Consider the following 19016-nt stretch of genomic DNA (forward strand, 5'->3'; position numbering starts at 1 on the left):
TACCAACAGCAAACAGCCAACACCATTAAGACTGGGGGCCCTCTACTGAACCCCTCTCCAGTACACAAACACTGCAATCACCACCCCATCCCTCCCATCCCATCGTCAAACAACCGTTACACGCACCCGCCATTCTGGCTCTAGTCCACACTCTGCCATATAGGTGCAGATAAAAGCACGTAAATATAGCACATACACCTCTTTGCTCTATGAAGTGAGTGCATGAAGAAGACTTGATTCTAAATGTGTGAAACTTGATACTAAAAATAGTGTTAAAAATGTTGTCGATGTAGATCAAGGATGTCTCTGGTTCCTGGAGAGTTGCAGTGTCTGCTGGTTTTTCACCGAGAGTCAGCGGCAGATTGGCCAAAGAATTTGTATGTGGTTTTTTTGTCTGTAAGTGTCTCATCTGTTGTCATGTTTTTGTGTTTTGTGTGGACCCCAGGAAGAGTAACTGATGCTCTGCATCATGGAGATCCTAATAAAATCCTAATCCTAAATCCTTATGGTATCATTATACAGTGGTTTGTGCGTGAATAGACCACAGTGGTATTGATCATCCATTGAGAACCACATGCAGTCGCCATGCTGAAATTTAACAAAAAAGGAAAAAAATCTTAAGCAGGTAAATCCAAAAAGGGGTCACAGGGTATTCTCTGAACACTACATAAATCTGAGAGACCTGAATTCACCAGAGAAACAAGAGAGCAAGAATCCCAAGACAACAAAGAAGATGACCTCAATAATCTGTTTGTGGAATACAAATGAACAAAAACCTTTCAGTATAAAAAACAATTTCCGTATAATTTTTAAAAAAACAAATAAACCCATAACAGTTAAAGACTGAAATGTCTTTTTTCTTAGTCTAATGCATCAACACCAATGAATACTTTTTTAGCAGTATAAAATAGACAGTTAATATATCAGGCCTTGCTGGTATACAGCAAAGTTAGAGAGGATTTATTATTTGTTCCTTCTCACAAACAATACCTCCATGTGACTCCTGAAACTGTATACAGAGCATATTACCTTTCCATGTGTTGCACACATCTTTGTTCCTAAAGTACTCAGTAACAATGGCAAAAATGCGTGTATTGTGATTTTTATTCCCAATTGTCTGGTTAACCTAAGAAGAGAAAACGATATTGATGAATCAGATATGTACTGAATATCTTCTTGTTTGGAGTTTTTATTGAGACAAAACATTTACAATTTCCATGTGAGAAACAAAAGAAAAAAATTAAAATAAAATCACAGCTAGACAATGTTCACAGCTGATTAGAACAAATCTTAAATCTTTTTCCATGAAATTACACGCTAAACTTCACATCAGAACTTAGAAAAGGAAGGTGACCTGATTATCCGATGAACTTCACAATTTTCCCAATCAACTAATTTAAAAAAAATTCCCAACCAATTAAAAATTGTATTGTAAATTGCTTCCAATAATGAAACAAACATCTTTTTAAATCAGCAAAAAAAAATCAACGCACAAAAGAAAAGGTCTCACAGCTGAATTTTAAATATTTCTATTTACAAATATTATTATATATCCCCATATTTTTACATTTATGTACAGTACGTCAAAACATAAATCGCCCAACACAATTTGAACCACTTTCCCCAACAGTTTTTCAACATAAATAAAGATACGTAACACACGTCCCCTGGGTTAAATCGTGGAGACAGCAGTTGTTCTATAAACATTTTCTATACATGTACCAGCAGTTGTTGTATCCTTAATTTCACAGATATGTTTTCATACTTGTAAACCCTATACATTTGTGCAATTCACATTTATGACTCAGCACATTTTCGGCCTTGTAGTAAACGATTTCCAAGGAAACGCAGAACCGAGGTTTTCTTTCCCTGTTAATGGTTTGGAACGCTGTTCTGTGCATAAAGTAGAAGCAAGTTCACACGAGTATGGCACTGTGTTGACGACGTAGGAATCGATTACGACTGGGAAACTTCTGTGAAGGGTTTACTGTATTAAGTGTGTTACGCCAAGCTGAAGGATACAGCAAATATTAATAAGTGTGCACACTCTTTTGCTCTCTCTCTCTCTCACACACACACACACACACACACTCACAGGCCCATAAGAGAGGAACAGACGCACACGCAAACAAAACACCCTTGTTGACAAAAATGTGAGGTAGAGAGTTTGATTGGGACTCCTTCCAACGTGTGGTCCACTGTACCACAGTATCAAGACAAATGTCTAGATACCAACTTTGACTCTCGACTCAAAGAAAATTTGGTGCATTCAGATAGTCTGAAATTAACTTGCCAAATTAATTTTGTAATTAACACCTGAATTTAAAAAGCCAAAGTTGAGCACATATGCTGATTGAATCCTAGCAAAAGGTTTGTGTGGGTCAGTTCTTGGTCTGATGCTTTTTCTGCCATTTTCATTTTTTATTCAAATTGAGCTGCTACCTCTCTATGCAGCGTACAGTCTTAGCACAAGACCCCCTCATGTCAGCAATTAACAACCTCACTAAATTGGTCAGAAACCACAACAGTCACAGTCTAAAAAGCACTGCAACAGTGAAGTTCCTCAAATGCTCTCAATTGTCACTGAAATATAAATAATAAATCAAAAGAAGTTTGATTGAAAAACTTCCTTCTTGTATGTTTCTTTGTCTTTTTTTTCTTCTAACAACTGATACAGTAAATTAAAAAAATAATGTTTAAAACACCTCCAGGTCTTCTCCAAAACAAGGAGTACCAACTTGTCTTTGAATGAACTCAAAGTTAATGTTCAGCCCAATCAACCAAATGAGCAGCCACCCCCTGTGTATTTGTTCATTAATCTCTTCAAGGCAAATTTGCACATGCTATAAGATTTCCACTTTCTGTGCACAGACAAGGTCGCTGTTAACAAGCTCCCACATGTGGGAGAGATCTGGGGGAAGCAGCTTGTGGACCACGATCATGCTCTTGAAGAAGCAAGGCTCTTTGTTCAATTTGCTGCTCTTGTTTTTCACCAGGCCGAAGGTCTTGAAAGCATTGTGTTTAATGGGGGACACCTGGACCACTTCCAGACACATGCCTAGGAAGACGTCATCAATGGGGTACAGGTCTAAGGTTTCCGAAGCCCCGTAGAGCTTCCTGGCCAGGGGACCGTCCATTAGGAACCCACCTCCACCGGCATATGGAGGGTAGTAGGTCTTGTTGTACAATGCCTGGGGGATGTAGTATTTGTTTTCCTTCTTTCGAATAGGCTTGGCCTTGAAAAGAACATCTCCCACAAAGAGGTTTCCCATTCCAGTGTCTCCCAGAAACTCAAAGATGTTCTGGATGTTGACGAAGACGTCATCGTCCCCCTTGAATATGTAACGCACCTGGCTGCAGTACGTGGAGAACCACTTGAGGAAGCTGGTCTCCTTAAGCGTGAGGTTGAAGAAGCTGTCCATGAAATCCCACTGCAGGATGTCGCCATAGATTTGGTCCTCATACTCCAGGAGCTTCTGGTGGTTGGCCTTCTCCACCTCATTGGACGAGGTCCCCAGGAGGAAGAGGGTCTTTATCCTCTTCCCGTCAATCTCCTGCTCCTTCCCCCAAGTGTTCCGGATGACTTCCCTACGGTCGTGCTGGGTGATGACGGACTTGACGACGATCAGCAGGTGCACCTCGCCTTGGCACTTCTCCGGGTGGTTCATGATCATGGGGAAATACCTGCAGTGTCTGTAGAGCAGGAACTGCTTGAAGTTTGGCTCTAGGCCGGCGAACCAGTCCGTGCCGGAGAAGTTCAGGTTGGCGGTGCAGTTGGCGGACGTGACGTCCCAGGTCTGCGCCCCTCGGGCCTCCATCGTCCAGGGGGGTTCTGTGGTGTGCTCCTGCTTCGGCTTCCTCGCTTTCCAAAAGCTGTTCGCCTTCAAGTAGACTCCCCTCTTCTGGTGTGCCCCACTGGACACTGCCTCTGGCTGGGGGTGCTGCCTCTCCATCTCAAACTGAAGCCCAGTGCTGATGTTCCCTCTCTGGACCATTGTCAGGGTCACCACAGCCAGGAAGAACATCAGGCTCAGCCTTCTGTATATCCTCCACCTTTCCCTCACAGTCATCCTACAGTCATAAATATATATTTAAAAAAAAAAAAAAAAACAAGCATTTATCAGAGATGTGACTTTTCTTACTTTCAAAATCAGAATACAGAAAAATACAGGTTTTTAAGACCATAACTCTCCCAGCTAGAGGTAGAGGTACTTGGGTATGTACACACACACACACACACACACACACCAAGAGTGTCTCCCTCTGACAGCTGATAGCAGGAAAGAATGTTCAGCATTAAAGCAAAAAACTAGTGACAGCAGAGACATCAGGATTGAAATGTCCGCCTCTGGTTCGAGAGAGCTCTGCTTTCTCCCATGAAGCCAAACGGTTGACGTGAAATCCCAAGACCAAGTGCCTCCTGCTAACACTGACAAAACAGGCTCTCTCTTGGTCCTTCTGAGAACGGTGAGGTCAGGGAGGTCTGGGGGGGAAAGGTTGCCAGATCTATAGCTAGCTTGTTATGCAGATGACACACAACTCTTCTTTTCTTTCCCCCCCTCGGCCACACAGGTCAATGATAAGATCTCTTCCTGCCTGGCTGACATCTCCACCTGGATGGCCAGCCACCATCTGAAGCTCAACCTCAACAAAACTGAGCTGCTCTTCTTTCCGTACAAGACCTCCTTGCTTCATGAACTCTCAATCATGGTTGATGGCACCACAGTGACTGCCTCTCACTCTGCCAAGAGCTTGGGGGTGGTCCTGGATGACCAACTGGACCTCAAGGAGCACATCAAGGCAACATCAAGGTCCTGCAGATTCCTCCTATACAACATCAGGAGGATTCGACCATACCTGACGACGCACTCCACCCAGCTGCTCGTCCAGGCTACGGTGACCTCTCACCTTGATTACTGCAACTCTCTCCTTGCTAACCTGCCAGCTTGTGCCATACAGCCACTACAGATGATTCAGAATGCCGCTGCCCGGCTCATCTACAACCTCCTCAAATTCTCCCACGTCACTCCTCTGCTGCGATCACTTCACTGGCTACCGGTCGCTGCCAGGATCCGATTCAAAGCCCTGACCCTTGCCTACACTGCCGCCAACAGGACAGCCCCCATCTACTTGCAGGACATGACTCAATTCTATGTGCCTGCACGACCACTCCGCTCTGCGACAGCAGGGCGTCTTGTAACCCCTCCCACCCGCCCAAAGGGATCACAGAGCTTCTCCAACCTAGCTCCCCAGTGGTGGAACAAACTCCCTGTCCCTCTCCGAATCTCCCCCTCACTATCCATCTTCCGTCGTGGCCTGAAGACTCATCTCTTCAGACTATACCTAGAATAACCACCACCATGCTGTGTATATATATATATATTTAAAAAAAACCCCTTTTTCCTGTCACTTGTTACATGTTGCCCCATCCCTGCACTTCTTGGTAAATTGTATTTGTCCTAATACTGTAGCTTATTCTTCTGCCTAGTTTGGCTTTGCAGATGTCAGACCAGGATAGTGTTCATTGTTCTCGGCTAGAAATAGCTGTACAAAATAAGTAATTGTACCTTACTGAACCCGTGTTCAGCAGTTGTCTACGATCAGGAAAATGCACTTCTTGTACGTCGCTTTGGATAAAAGCGTCTGCCAAATGAATGTAATGTTGTGGAATGATAAGGGGAATGGTACTTTCCAGAGAAAGATACGGGTTTGGTTTCAGTGTGATACCAGAGACCTCTGGCAACCCTGTGAAGCAGTCCATGCTCACAAACAGAGCTTGTATCTCGTTCACACAACGGCAGGGATGACTCAGAGGGACACGCTGTTTTTCTGGATATCGGCGGACATTTTGGGTCAGTTTTTTCCAGCAGTTTGTGAGGGACTCGTCTGAGCAGCCTCAGGTCAGTATTCACTGCCATATGGATCCAGGAGCCCGAAGGCAAATCAGGTCCAATAAAATCAGGTCCACGCACGCTCACACTCGGAGTAAGAGGAATGTGTGTGTCATATCACAGCATTCCCCAGCAGCCCCACACACACGCGCGCGCGCGCACACACACTGCGGTTAAGAGTGCCAGAGGGAAACTCCCACCCCCATACAGCAGGTTCCCCCCATAACTCCCTGACATGGGGTCGCATTCAACAAAGTTAAGACCACAGGGAAGCACTCCCACCTAGACATTCCGCAGCAACTGTGCAAGGACCAATGGCAGCGGAGGGATGGCATGTAGTAGAAGTTTGACGCATTCAACTTTTCATCGTTTCACTGTATCCCGTTTGGTGCTGAAGCTAGACAATAAATCACAACAGAACAGTTATACAGTATACTGGTGAAAACCCACCAATAACAGGGGCAGGACAACTACTTTTAGACCATGACCCTCACTGTCCACGAGGAAAAACACAAGCTATGATTACCTCAACATCACAAGCTAAAGACCAAGGTACCCAGCAGAGGGAATTTGATCTTACGCCTTTCAGCCTCTAGGGGGCGAATTTCTGTATAGCAAACTCACTTAAGAAGTCTGCTACACATTCCGCCGCACTTAACATTGAAAATTACTGCTGCAGCCAAATGCATAAAAAGCTTCTTTTTTTCTTTCTTTTATTTTTTTATTTTTATTTTTTTTAAATGCCATGTTATGACTTTCTATGCCTGCTGAATAGGTAACTGCAGGGATTTGAATCAGTAAGAGATTTGACTGGCAGAGCAGCTCATAGCAAAAAGCTTGGATGGTGGGCAAGCCATTGTATCTCTGTTCAACTAGAAAGAGGATATGAGGTACTTCATGTAGCACAGAAACCCTGCTAATGATTAAAAAAACCGGGTGACTAACGGTTGGGGACCTGGGCTAGCAACTCGGGGGCTGCATGTTCAATTCCCAGGTTGGGTACTGCTGTTGTTCAAGGTTGAACAAGCTACTTCACCTGAGTAGTAATTAAAATATCCAGCTACATAAAGGGAGCTACTCAATTGCTATATCAGGGCTGCCCAATCCTGTTCCTTGAGATCCACCATCCTGTAGGTTTTCACTCCAGCGCTAACCAAGCACCTCCTCTATTCAACAGCCAGAGATCTCGTTGAGCTGCTAATTTTATTTATTTATTATTTAACCTTTATTTACCCAGGGTAGGGTCGCTGAGCACGGATGCTCTTATCAGGGAACGCCCTGCTTCACATTCACACACATTCACACCTGGTATCAGGTGTGCCAAGTTATGTTTGAAATGAAAACCTGCTGGATGGTAGATCTCCTGGAACAGGATTGGGCAGCCCTGTTACATTCATACATATAAATAGCATCTGGATTGACAGCTGGTCTGGGTAATTATAAAATGTAAAAATGTACAGTTGCTGGAGGTGTGTGCCGAGCAGAGCAGTGGCACTCGAACAGAATCAACTCAAGTTAAATCAGCCAGAGCGTTCGCCCTGCTAGGTGACACCTGTTACCTGCTGCGTTCCCACCACAGAGTCAAGCCAACGCAGGAAGAGGAGAGCGAGGGGTGGAGATTACACAGGGGAGCTGGCACTGCAGACACTCAGAGAGGGCAATCATGACCCAGCAAAATAACCCGCGGGTATGCGGGGGGGGGGGTCTGATACACAGCTGGAGTAGCGGGGGGGGGGGGGGGGGGGGGGGGGTGGGTAGTTACACGGCTGCAGTAGCGGTGGGGGTAGTTACATGGCTGCAGTAGCGGGGGGGGGGGGTAGTTACACGGCTGCAGTAGCAGGGGGGGGTAGTTACACGGCTGCAGTAGGGGGGGGTAGTTACACGGCTGCAGTAGCGGGGGGTAGTTACACGGCTGCAGTAGCGGGGGGGGGTAGTTACACGGCTACAGTAGCAGGGGGGGTAGTTACACGGCTGCAGTAGCGGGGGTAGTTACACGGCTGCAGTAGCAGGGGGGTAGTTACACGGCTGCAGTAGCAGGGGGGTAGTTACACGGCTGCAGTAGCAGGGGGGTAGTTACACGGCTGCAGTAGCAGGGGGGTAGTTACACGGCTGCAGTAGCAGGGGGGTATTTACACGGCTGCAGTAGCAGGGGGTAGTTACACGGCTGCAGTAGCAGGGGGGTAGTTACACGGCTGCAGTATCGGGGGGTAGTTACACGGCTGCAGTAGCTGGGGGGTAGTTACACGGCTGCAGTAGTGGGGGGGTAGTTACACAGCTGCAGTAGTGGGGGGTAGCTACATGGCTGCAGTAGCGGGGGGGTAGTTACACGGCTGCAGTAGAGGGGGGGTAGCTACATGGCTGCAGTATTTCAGTATTACATGCATGCATGCATTTCAGCAGCCTGACGCTGCAGTAGCGGGGGGGTAGTTACACGGCTGCAGTAGAGGGGGGGTAGCTACATGGCTGCAGTATTTCAGTATTACATGCATGCATGCATTTCAGCAGCCTGACGCTGCTGTTTAAATGCACTTCATTTCACCAGCAGCCAGAATACGGGCCAACAGATTCCAAAGATCCTGTGCAAGCAGTTTTTTTTTTCTCTGACATGCAAAGTGTTCATTAAGCCAGATAAAGATGCAAACTTGCCTCTTCCAAATTTAGAAACATTATATATATATATATATATATATATATATAATTTGTTTTAATGCAAGGGATGTCATTTCAAAAAGCAATAGGTCAGAAAATAAGTGTCTGTTCTGGCAATGAAGTTTCAGTCCCAGTCACTTGCCCATGTAACGGATCTATCATTAATTAGTTAAAACATAAATCACCAGTTTACTGGCGTGAGCAACACTGTTTCCAAAACACAAACACCAAATCTTTCTGTAGTGGGCAGGATAAAAACTTTGTTACCCTTTCTTCCTGTCAGGATGGAGTAATCATCGGCTTTTTACATTTAACATTTTTAATGCTGATTTGATTTAGATGCTTTTTTTTTTTTTTTTTTTTTTAAACTAGCCCAGAGGTTCAAGGAGAAGCCTGTTCAATATGTAGGCCTTGGTTGGCGATTCCATAGGTAGGGCCAGGCAGCCTGTTACACAGACGGGAATAAAATAAAGTTTTTAAATTTAAAAAAAAGATTGCTAAGATTAAAGGCATCTTTAACAATCATTTTCATCGTCAAAATGCTAAGAAAGCAGAAATTTCAGACGAACAGCCAAGGCCAGAGAAAAATGCCAGAGCTTTTTTCGAAAAGCAAAATTCAGTGACAAGAACATCACTGTTCCTATGCTACGGTCATTGCCGTTATCGTCAGATGTGCAACACTCCTCTTCTGTGGAAACAAAACTGAAAGCTATAGGCTACAGATTTTAACTCAGTGCGCGTCTGAACCACCAGGGTCCTGTAGACAGGATTCGTTTTCAAGAGTCTGCTGCTTGCAGCTCAGACAAACTCTACGTACCTACCGCCTTCCCTCGAGCGAAATGGACCTGTAATCGGTGTTTTTTTATCATTTAATATAATGTACATGCTTCCGAATGTACTGCTCTAATGCCACTCTCTCTCTATAATTACATAACCATGGTAACTAATGTTCGCGTGCATCGCGAAGTCACCCACAAGTGTCTGCCCATTGTCCGTGTCACTTGGTTCGATCAGGTTATTTCCTCTGACAGGAAGTGGCGGTGCCTAATGCAGCACTTACAGAAAGCACACATTAACTGGGCATTAAGTGGATATTTCTGTCTGTAGAGGGGTGTGGCCATCAACCAAAGGACAACCAGATATTTTTACCATAGTACTCCACTGGGGTACAGAGATTTATTCAATGTAAATATAGCATGGCTTAACATAAGGCCAACCTCACATTTAATTGAACCTTAAATTGTTCGTTTTCTGCAACGTTAGGATGTCCAAGTCACATATAATAAAACACAAGTCCTGGTGTTAAATGATATTTTAGCATAATTATGAGTTCAGAGACAATTTGTACTCGATTTGAGTTCAAAGTACTCCGTCAAAGTATCCAATTAGCCCCCCGCCCCCCGAAAAAAAAATTACGCGTGCAAATCATGTTGTTAGATGTTCTTTAAAACTTGTGTTGATCACTTCTAGTGAGCGCATATAGACTAACTACCGTCTCCACCGAGCTGTAAATGTAGTTTTTGTTGTTGATGCATGCTAAATTGATTTGCGTCCCAGTGTGCAGAATGCGAAATGAATCCCCGTCGACAGGCTGCCAGCCTCGTGCTAACAGGCAGCGGCGGGCGGAAATTCAGCGGTTTATTATAACTTCTCAATAAAACAATAAAACACCATACGTGTTTCATGGCAGCTATTCGTGAAGTCTCAGACGAAAACGGAATGCTTTGAAGGCTCCACAAGTCTGGGGAAAAAACTGCCTTGTGGGGAATAATTAAGTGGGTAGCCTATTTCCTATAACTAATGGGGCCAAGAGCCTAAAAAGACGAAAATAACGTTTCCCCCATTCCGAATCTTTTGTTTACCCATATGCACGCTTAATAAACAGCCAGATATGGAGGAACAAGTTTAATTTGATATTCTTAATGAAGTTCCCCTTAAGTGGTCATAGCTTATTGAAGACCCTGGATGCGCGCGAGCGGTTTACCACGCTTTATATGCAACTAAATAGCAATTGCAAGAAAGATCACGCATTCACATCCAAAATATTTAAATCGTTGATTAAAGTAGGCTACATTATTATTAAAAGGCTGCAATTTGCTTGCGGGTGGACGTGCGGTGAATTAACAGTAGCAGATTAATGTAACGTGTTGCCTTTAAAAAGAACAATTTAAACTATAATTTAGAAAAGCATTTGGTGCTAAAATAAAAGCTTACTGTATGCGACAGACCAATAGGCTATACTTGAAATGAAAACGTTCTCATTTGATTTATAAGGCCATGCAATACTGGTTTAATCACAACGGCATAGAGGGTGGATCGTTAGAAATCAGGTTTTCCTTTTTTTCGGTTAAACCGAATAAACAAGTAAACAAGTTGACTAAATCACAGAACCCAATTTTGGACACAAATTACCGTCCAAGTGTACGCTATTAATAGTGCGTTTCTCATTTAAGTAACCATATAGGATGGCCCAAGTAAACATACAGCATGTACATGTACAACTATTAACAAACATTTATGGAAACCAAGACACTAAAATCCGAAGCCCACATCTAAACCAAAATAGTCAATTACATTTTTTTTTTTTTAAACTGTCATCGATACTTCCAGGAACGTTAGTTTTCCGACTAAAAAAAGAAAAGAAATATCAGGCTGTCAGAAGTACTGCTAAAAGTTTATCACGGGAATACTCACATTTTTTTATTTTTTCAAAAAGACAACCTCGAGATGAACGCTGGCGAGTATAGGCAATTAGTTCACTAAATATAAAACAGGAATCCCGGAGACTTCGAACTCGCCCGCCTTGTCACCTTGGAACTGGAGCTGGAGCTCCGAGAAAAGATGTGAAGCGAATCCTTGCCGGTGAATTAAGAGCGTCCACTGCGCGCACGAGACCGTCCTTGCAGCGCACTGGTCTCCATCTGGAAAGGGGCGTAACCACAAACCCGTCTTATAAAGCACGAGGTAAAGCCCGCTGAATTACGTCGACGCAGATACAAACGGCCCTGTGATTGCGCCCATCCTCCATACGGAAACAGCAAATATTCTTCATACACATTCATGACCAACTCTAGACGACGCTCTCGGTGCTCTTATTATCCAATGCACTTTCTGTAAATGACACAACCTGAGGCGTATAAAGGAATCATAGTTTTAAACTACTGAAGACTGTGCGTTCTTTATTTTTATGTCATAAACTCAGAATAATTAATAAAACAGCAGAAAATCATTGTTGATGGTTGATGCCATCGTTGTGCACTCATCAGATTGAAAAGGTTTTAATTGGTAAAATTTCTTGTTGTAGCGCCTCAATGAGGTCAGCTGAGATGCAGAAGTTTTCTACAAGCTTCAATCAGTGATCTCCATTCCTGGTCCTGGAGAGCTGCAGGGTCTGCTGCTTTTCGTTGTTACTCGTTGCTTAATTGATCAATTAAAGCAGTCAATTACAGTTAACTCACTTTACCTAGTTTCTTGGGTCTGAATTGGTTGCTGACAAAAACTGGCAGACCCTGCAGCGGCTGGAATGAAGATCACTGACTCAGATGTACATAAATGTGAAATCTCATGAGCACAGCCTGTACACTACATTTACATAAGTATGTGGACATACATTCTAATCAGTGGTTTCAGCTATTTCGGCCACACCTATCTGTAACAGGTGCATCAAATCAAGCGTACAACCATGCCATTTCCATTGACAAACACTGGCAGTGTAGAATGGATCGTACTGAAGAGCTCAGCGACTTTCAGCATGGCATTGTCATGGGATGACACCTTTCCAACAAGTCAGTTTCTGCCCTGCCAGAGCTGCCCCAGTCAACTGTAAGTGCTGTAATTGAAATCTGGAGTTTGGGCTTTGGTTTGGGCATGGTTTTTCATGGTTTGGGCTAGGTCCCTTAGTTCCAGTAAAGGGAAGTCTTAACACTACAGCATACAATGACATATTAGAGAATAGTGCAATTCCAACTTTGTGGCAACAGTTTGGGGAAGGCCATTTCCTGTTTCAGTATGGCAGTGCCCCCGTGCACAAAGCAAGGTAAAGAATGGTTTGCTGAGTTTGGTGGGGAAGAACTTGACTGGCCTGCACAGAGCCCTGACCTCTACCCCTTCAGACACCTTTGGGATAAATTGGAATGCCGACTGCAAGCCAGGCCTTAAACCCAACATCAGGGACCGACCTCACTAATGCTCTTGGGGCTGAATGGAATTCCCAACACCCATTTTCCAAAATCTACTGGAAACCCTTCCCAGAACAGTGGAGGCTGTCACAGCAGCAAAGGGGGGTCCAACTCCATATCTATCCTCATGATTTTGGAATGAGATGTTTAACAAGTAAATATGGGTGTGATATTCAGGTGTCCAAATACTTTTGGAAGTGTAGTATATCAGTGTATGAGCAATGCAGTTGTTTTGTAATGCAGAGCAATACTTATTTTTTTATTTAATTGTGGTAGAAACCCTTAGGTCACACACATTTTAAAGAACGACTTGACAAAACACCACAGTGATTAAGATTTTTTTTTTTTTGAGTTGATGTTGCGATATAAAATGATCACATCAGAGAAGTCTTAAGGGTTTTTTTTTTTTTTTAAGTCAACATGACAAAAAAAATACGAGACAATGTGTCTGAGGAAGTTTGTTTGTGTCTCTAGGGTTAACAGTTCATGACTTACGGGCAGGTTAAAGACTGGAATTTCAGTCGATTATGTCAGTGCCATCAAGCTGTCAAAGCCAGTGCCAAAATCACTTTGCGGCCATTTGCAGTAACCGGTCATCAATGTGCAGGTTCCGCTTTCAAAGTGTGGTCAAGTTTCATTTAAAAAAAACAAAACAAAAAAACAACAGCCAGCTGGTTTTTCCAGCCCTGGAAAAAGTCGTAGAAGAATTAGAAAACGAAAAAAATACAATTAAGTGCTTCACATCTGCTGTGTTTGATGCCAATAATAATAATAATAATTGTATGCTACTGCAACTACTAACAAACACCAAAAAATACGAAACTTTGTTGCTGCACAGCTACTTTTTTGACTTTACCAAAAAAAGACATAAAGAAACATACAAAAGCATGAAATAACAGTAAGCATTTAAAAAGACAATCCTAAACACAGCTACTTGGACACTGACCTAAAAACCGCACTGCAGCAAAAACAAAGAGATACTCCTGCTGGTCCCTCGTTCTCATTTAGGGCCCTAGTAGCACTTAATATTAAATATTATTTGCCCCGGGAAGCTTATAACGTCTTCCTGAAGCAAGAGTTCAAATTCCTTATGTGGTGGATGAGAGGAGTAATTTATATACATGCTGCTGCTGCTACTGCTGCAGCTTCCCAGTTATTTTGGAAGCCATTTTAACTCTGCAGCTTATTCTTCCTCCCAGTGTTCAGATTTCCAAACCACATGATCATGTTAAAAGATGAAGAGCTTTCAGTAAGGCTTTTATACACCATCTCCAATATGTTTTGACTGGCTCACTTCAAAATGATTGAGTCCACGGATAAGACGGAGCTGTTGTTGAACAGTTCTTAAAAATGATGTCCGTCTTAATCGTAATAGAAAGATCATTTGTCCAGGTATGTGCCAAGATTCTTAAAAACATCAACTGTCTCAACCATTTGGCCATTGATCATTAGTGGCAGAGTCAAATCATAGCTATTCTGAATGGCGAGCTCTTTTGTCTCACTGAAATTGATTTCCAGTGAGCTGGTTTGACACCAACACAGAAGGGCTGACACATGATCCAAATGTAATTCGATCAAAACAGAAACTTTCTCTTACTGTGTCATGTTGGTGTAGCAGGGCATCTAGAATCATATACTCAGCATAAATAAATGAAGTTTAAACCTAAATCTACCTGAAGCTCATTTGTGTAAATATAAAACAGAAGAGGTGATAAAATTCAACCCTGTGGTGTCCCCGTGGTTCATCATAAGGTCATGTGACATTTTGCCATCGACAGCGACCCTTTGAGGGCAGTTAGAGAGAAGATCTCTGATACGATGGATACTGTCCCCATTGACCCATTGAGGTCCAGAAGCCCCTGCAGAAGAATATGGGTTTGCATCGAATTGAAAGCAGAGCTATAATCGATTGAAAGGACTCTGGCATAACGAGTGGGGGCCTGCAGGTGCCTCGCTAGGATGTTAAATAGGTCAGCTGTGCCACATCAAGTGCTTCTTTGGCTTATGTAAGCAAACTGTAGGCAGTATAAGCTATTGATACAGAGGATGTTATGGTGCTGCACTCAAACACGCATGCACGCACACACGCACACACGCACTCACACACACACTGATGCACTCACATGCATGCACACACACACAGACATCTCACACACTCACACTCATGTACTCACATTCATGCACATGCACAGAGACACACACACACACTGACGCACTCACATGCATGCACACACACACACACAGACATCTCACACACTCACACTCATGTACTCACATTCATGCACACACACACACAGACACACACACTCTCTCTCACACACACACACACACACACACACATACACACACACACACTCCAAATCCTCCTGCAGGCAGTACAAGCTATTGATACAGCGGATGTTACGTACCTGCGTAAGACCCTGTCCATACACTTACAGAGAATGGAGGTGAGGGCAATATGCCTGAAGTCATTTTATTCAGACAATTCAGGCCTTTTACGATCAGACACAATATTCCCAGTTTTCCATGATTCAGGCTCTGTGCACTAGCCAAGTAGGACCTGACACTGTTTTATAATCCTTACCTGAAGTTGATGAGTGCAGTGGTTTAACACTCCACCACTACCTGAGGCCACCAGGCTCGGGGGCTCTATATATAGAGTATATAGAATATCCTTACATTTATATAGCACTTTTCTGAATCCTCAAAGTGCTTTACAGTGAAGGCAAGCTCAGCTCACCCACCACCAATGTGTAGCACCCACCTGGCAGCCATTTTGTGCCAGAAAACTCACCACACGTTAGTGAAGGTGGAGAGGGAGAGAACATTTGTGAGGTTTGATACCACCAAAGCTAGTCTTTATGTTTTTAAAAAAAATTTTTTTTTTTACCATGAACCATTTCCTGTTAGGTTCCCGTCAATGCCACGTTGCTTAGGAAAACTCGTCAGTGGTTTCTCGAGCGTGCATTTCCTTGAGTAGAAGCAGAAAGCTAAGACCTCCCTCAGAACGGCCCAGAGCAATGTCACTGGCATTAATACACAAACAGGAAGCCACTTGTACAGGTAGGTGCCAATGATTCACTAACGCTGTTTCACGGCAACAAGCATAACAGAACAATGAACTTTTCATAAGGATAAGCATGACTGTTTGGATATCTATACAATGTATGTGCATTACCCAGGGTATATACAGCATAAAAAGGGACAACGTGTGAAAGGAAAACAAAAACAAAACAAGACAACATGCATTTTAACACATTGTGGAAATAAATCTGACAAGACAAACTGTGTAGATGCCAGATGGGTATCCTGGTGAAAGTATGATGTTTAGTCTGCCCTTGGCAACATCACATGAATTTACCAGCAGTTAGCCTTTAAGGGGCCTTAGCCTTGGAGAACAGTTAACCTTTTATTGCAGTTAGCCATTTTGAGAGCAGCTCTTACGTTCATTTTTCTTTTGCCACGTTTGATTGTTGTTGTCCAGTGCATTGGTAAAACCAGTCCCGGTAACCAGAAAGTGTCATTAATTTTTCATGACATAAAACATTACATTACATTACAGGCATTTGGCAGACGCTCTTATCCAGAGAGACGTACAAAAAAGTGTATAACCATAACCAGGAACAAGTGTGTCGAAAACCCTAGAGAGAAATACCGTTCCAAGTGCAGGGAACAACCGCACAGTTTGACTTGGACCCTGTAGGTTAAACTGATTAACACCAACACAAACAAAAACAGCAACAAAGGAGTCTATGCAAAAATACAAGCAACAGTCAGCCTGCAGTCAGCGCACATCAAAAGGAAATTAATAGTTGTGCTTGCTGTGTTTGTGTCGGGGATGTGTACACTTGTTCACTTGACACCTGCTCTGCAAGATGAATCAGGCGTCTTCCTGGAGCAGGAAAGATCTGAGACCGCAGTCTCGAGTACACCTTGTGTCAAGGGTCAACCGCCTCTTAGCTGTCATGGTGAAGTCTGGTTCGGCCCAGCGTTCCAAAATCTGGTTCAGTTTGGCTTCTGACAAAAGAAAAACAATGGAAAAGTCTTTTTTTGTTTTTTTTTTTAAGTTCTGGAGGTCAGTGGAATGACTCATTTTTCTCCGTCTTGGTGCGTGCGGTGAAGGATGAACCTGGAGAGCAGCGCTGCTGCCTGTCAGTGATGACAGGGCGAAACTGATGACTCCGGCATCGGCCAACGACGTCCAGAGGGCCAGCCAGCCACCGCGTGAGTGGCATTTGAAAGGAAAGGGGGAGGGGGGGGACTTAAAAACAGGAACGACTTAATCTGAACACGCTTGTGTTCTTCCTTTCCCCCCCCCGCTTTCTCTCTCTCTCTCTCTCTCTCTCTCTCTCTCTCTCTCTCTCTCTCTCTCTCTCTCTCTCTCTCTCTCTCTCTCTCTCTCTCTCTCTCTCTCTCTCTCTCTCTCTCTCTCTCTCTCTCTCTCTCTCTCTCTCTCTCTCTCTCTCTCTCTCTCTCTCTCTCTCTCTCTCTCTCTCTCTCTCTCTCTCTCTCTCTCTCAATTTCCTGAACAGGACCAGCTATCGTTTCCCGCCCATGTGCATCCTGTCGTTTGCGGGACACTTTTTCCTTTTTCCCCCTCGGATCGAAGCCCTGAATGGGGACAGAGCTCAGCGGGACTCTGCCTTTCTTCCACTGACTGAGAATGACCTGCCAACAGACACACACACACGCACACACACGCACACACACACACACACACACACACACACACACACACACACACACACACACACACACACACGCACATACGCACACACACACACACACGCACACACACACACACGCACACACACACACACGCACACGCGCGCACACACACACACACAGACACGCACGCACACACACACACACACACACACACACACGCACACACACACACACACACACACGCACACACACACACACACACACACACGCACACACACACGCGCACACACACACACACACACACACGCACACACACACACACACACACGCACACACACACACACACACACACACGCACACACACACGCGCACACACACGCGCACACACACACACACGCATGCGTGCACACACCCACACGCACACACACACACACACACGCGCGCGCACACACCCACACGCACACACACACACACACACACTCACACACACACACACACACACACACACACATACACACACACACACACACACACACACACACGCGCGCACACACCCACACGCACACACTCACACACACACACACACACACACACACATACACACACACACACACACACACGCACACACCCACACACAGACACACACGCACACGCGCACACACACGCGCACACACACACACACACGCGCGCGCGCGCACACACCCACACGCACACACACGCACATAAGCACTCACACACGCACCCACACACACACACACACACGCGCGCACACACCCACACGCACACACGCACACACGCACGCACGCACGCACGCACGCACACACGCGCGCGCACACACGCACACACACGCACATAAGCACTCACACACACATACACACACATGCACACACGCGCACACACACCCACACGCACACACACATACACACACACGCGCGCGCACACCCACAAGCACACACACACACACGCGCACGCACACACCCTCATGCACACACACGCACATAAGCACTCACACACACATACACACACACGCACACACACACGCGCACGCACACACACCCACATGCACTCACATGCACATAAGCACTCACACACACATACACACACACGCACACACACACGCGCACGCACACACACCCACACGCACTCACATGCACATAAGCACTCACTTATAAGTGAGTGCTCTCTCTAAGGCCATAATCTAAACACTAGACAGCTGGCAGTATATTCATAAATGTATACTTGTACACATGTGCTTGTGTAAATGCCCTGCATGTACATGCCTGCCTAATGCATAATATCTTTTTGCCTTCCTATTATAATAGTTAGAGGCATATTGAGTATCATTCCACATCACTGTAATTTCATATACCCTCCATGTACTGTGTTTTGCCGATAGACAAAGTCACGGCAATAAATCAAAGTTGTAATGAAGTGAGAGTGAGACAGAAAGAGAGGGACAGAGAGAGAGAGAGAGAAACTGAGAAACTTTTCCGCAATTTGAGAACAAGACCTGTAGTAAGTAAAAGGCCTTCAGAACACAGGACAGCTGATCCTGATTCCGATTTGGGACCGTGTCACATTTCACACTCCCGGTCTAGAATAAACACATGCGCTGCCCTAACTCAATTAG

At 44.5% G+C, this 19016-nt stretch overlaps 1 protein-coding gene across 2 annotated transcripts; it reads right to left on the minus strand.

Annotated features, from left to right (window-relative positions):
- Positions 1-1171: 1171 nt before the first annotated feature.
- LOC118224718 (UDP-GlcNAc:betaGal beta-1,3-N-acetylglucosaminyltransferase 7-like) lies at positions 1172-11458 on the minus strand. Of its 2 annotated transcripts, XM_035412368.1 has the most exons (3): positions 11235-11458; positions 6174-6288; positions 1172-4071 (listed from the first exon to the last, which is right to left on the minus strand). In XM_035412368.1, exons 2-3 carry the CDS (start codon positions 6224-6226, stop codon positions 2844-2846), a joined length of 1281 nt encoding a protein of 426 aa, XP_035268259.1. In that variant the 5' UTR covers positions 6227-6288; positions 11235-11458; the 3' UTR covers positions 1172-2843. The 2 variants fall into 2 exon arrangements, with proteins under 2 accessions (XP_035268259.1, XP_035268260.1); XM_035412369.1 differs by lacking the exon at positions 6174-6288.
- Between the last annotated feature and the right edge of the window lie 7558 nt (positions 11459-19016).

This window comes from Anguilla anguilla, chromosome 4, assembly GCF_013347855.1.
Source record: "Anguilla anguilla isolate fAngAng1 chromosome 4, fAngAng1.pri, whole genome shotgun sequence".
Taxonomy (NCBI): Eukaryota; Metazoa; Chordata; class Actinopteri; order Anguilliformes; family Anguillidae; genus Anguilla; species Anguilla anguilla.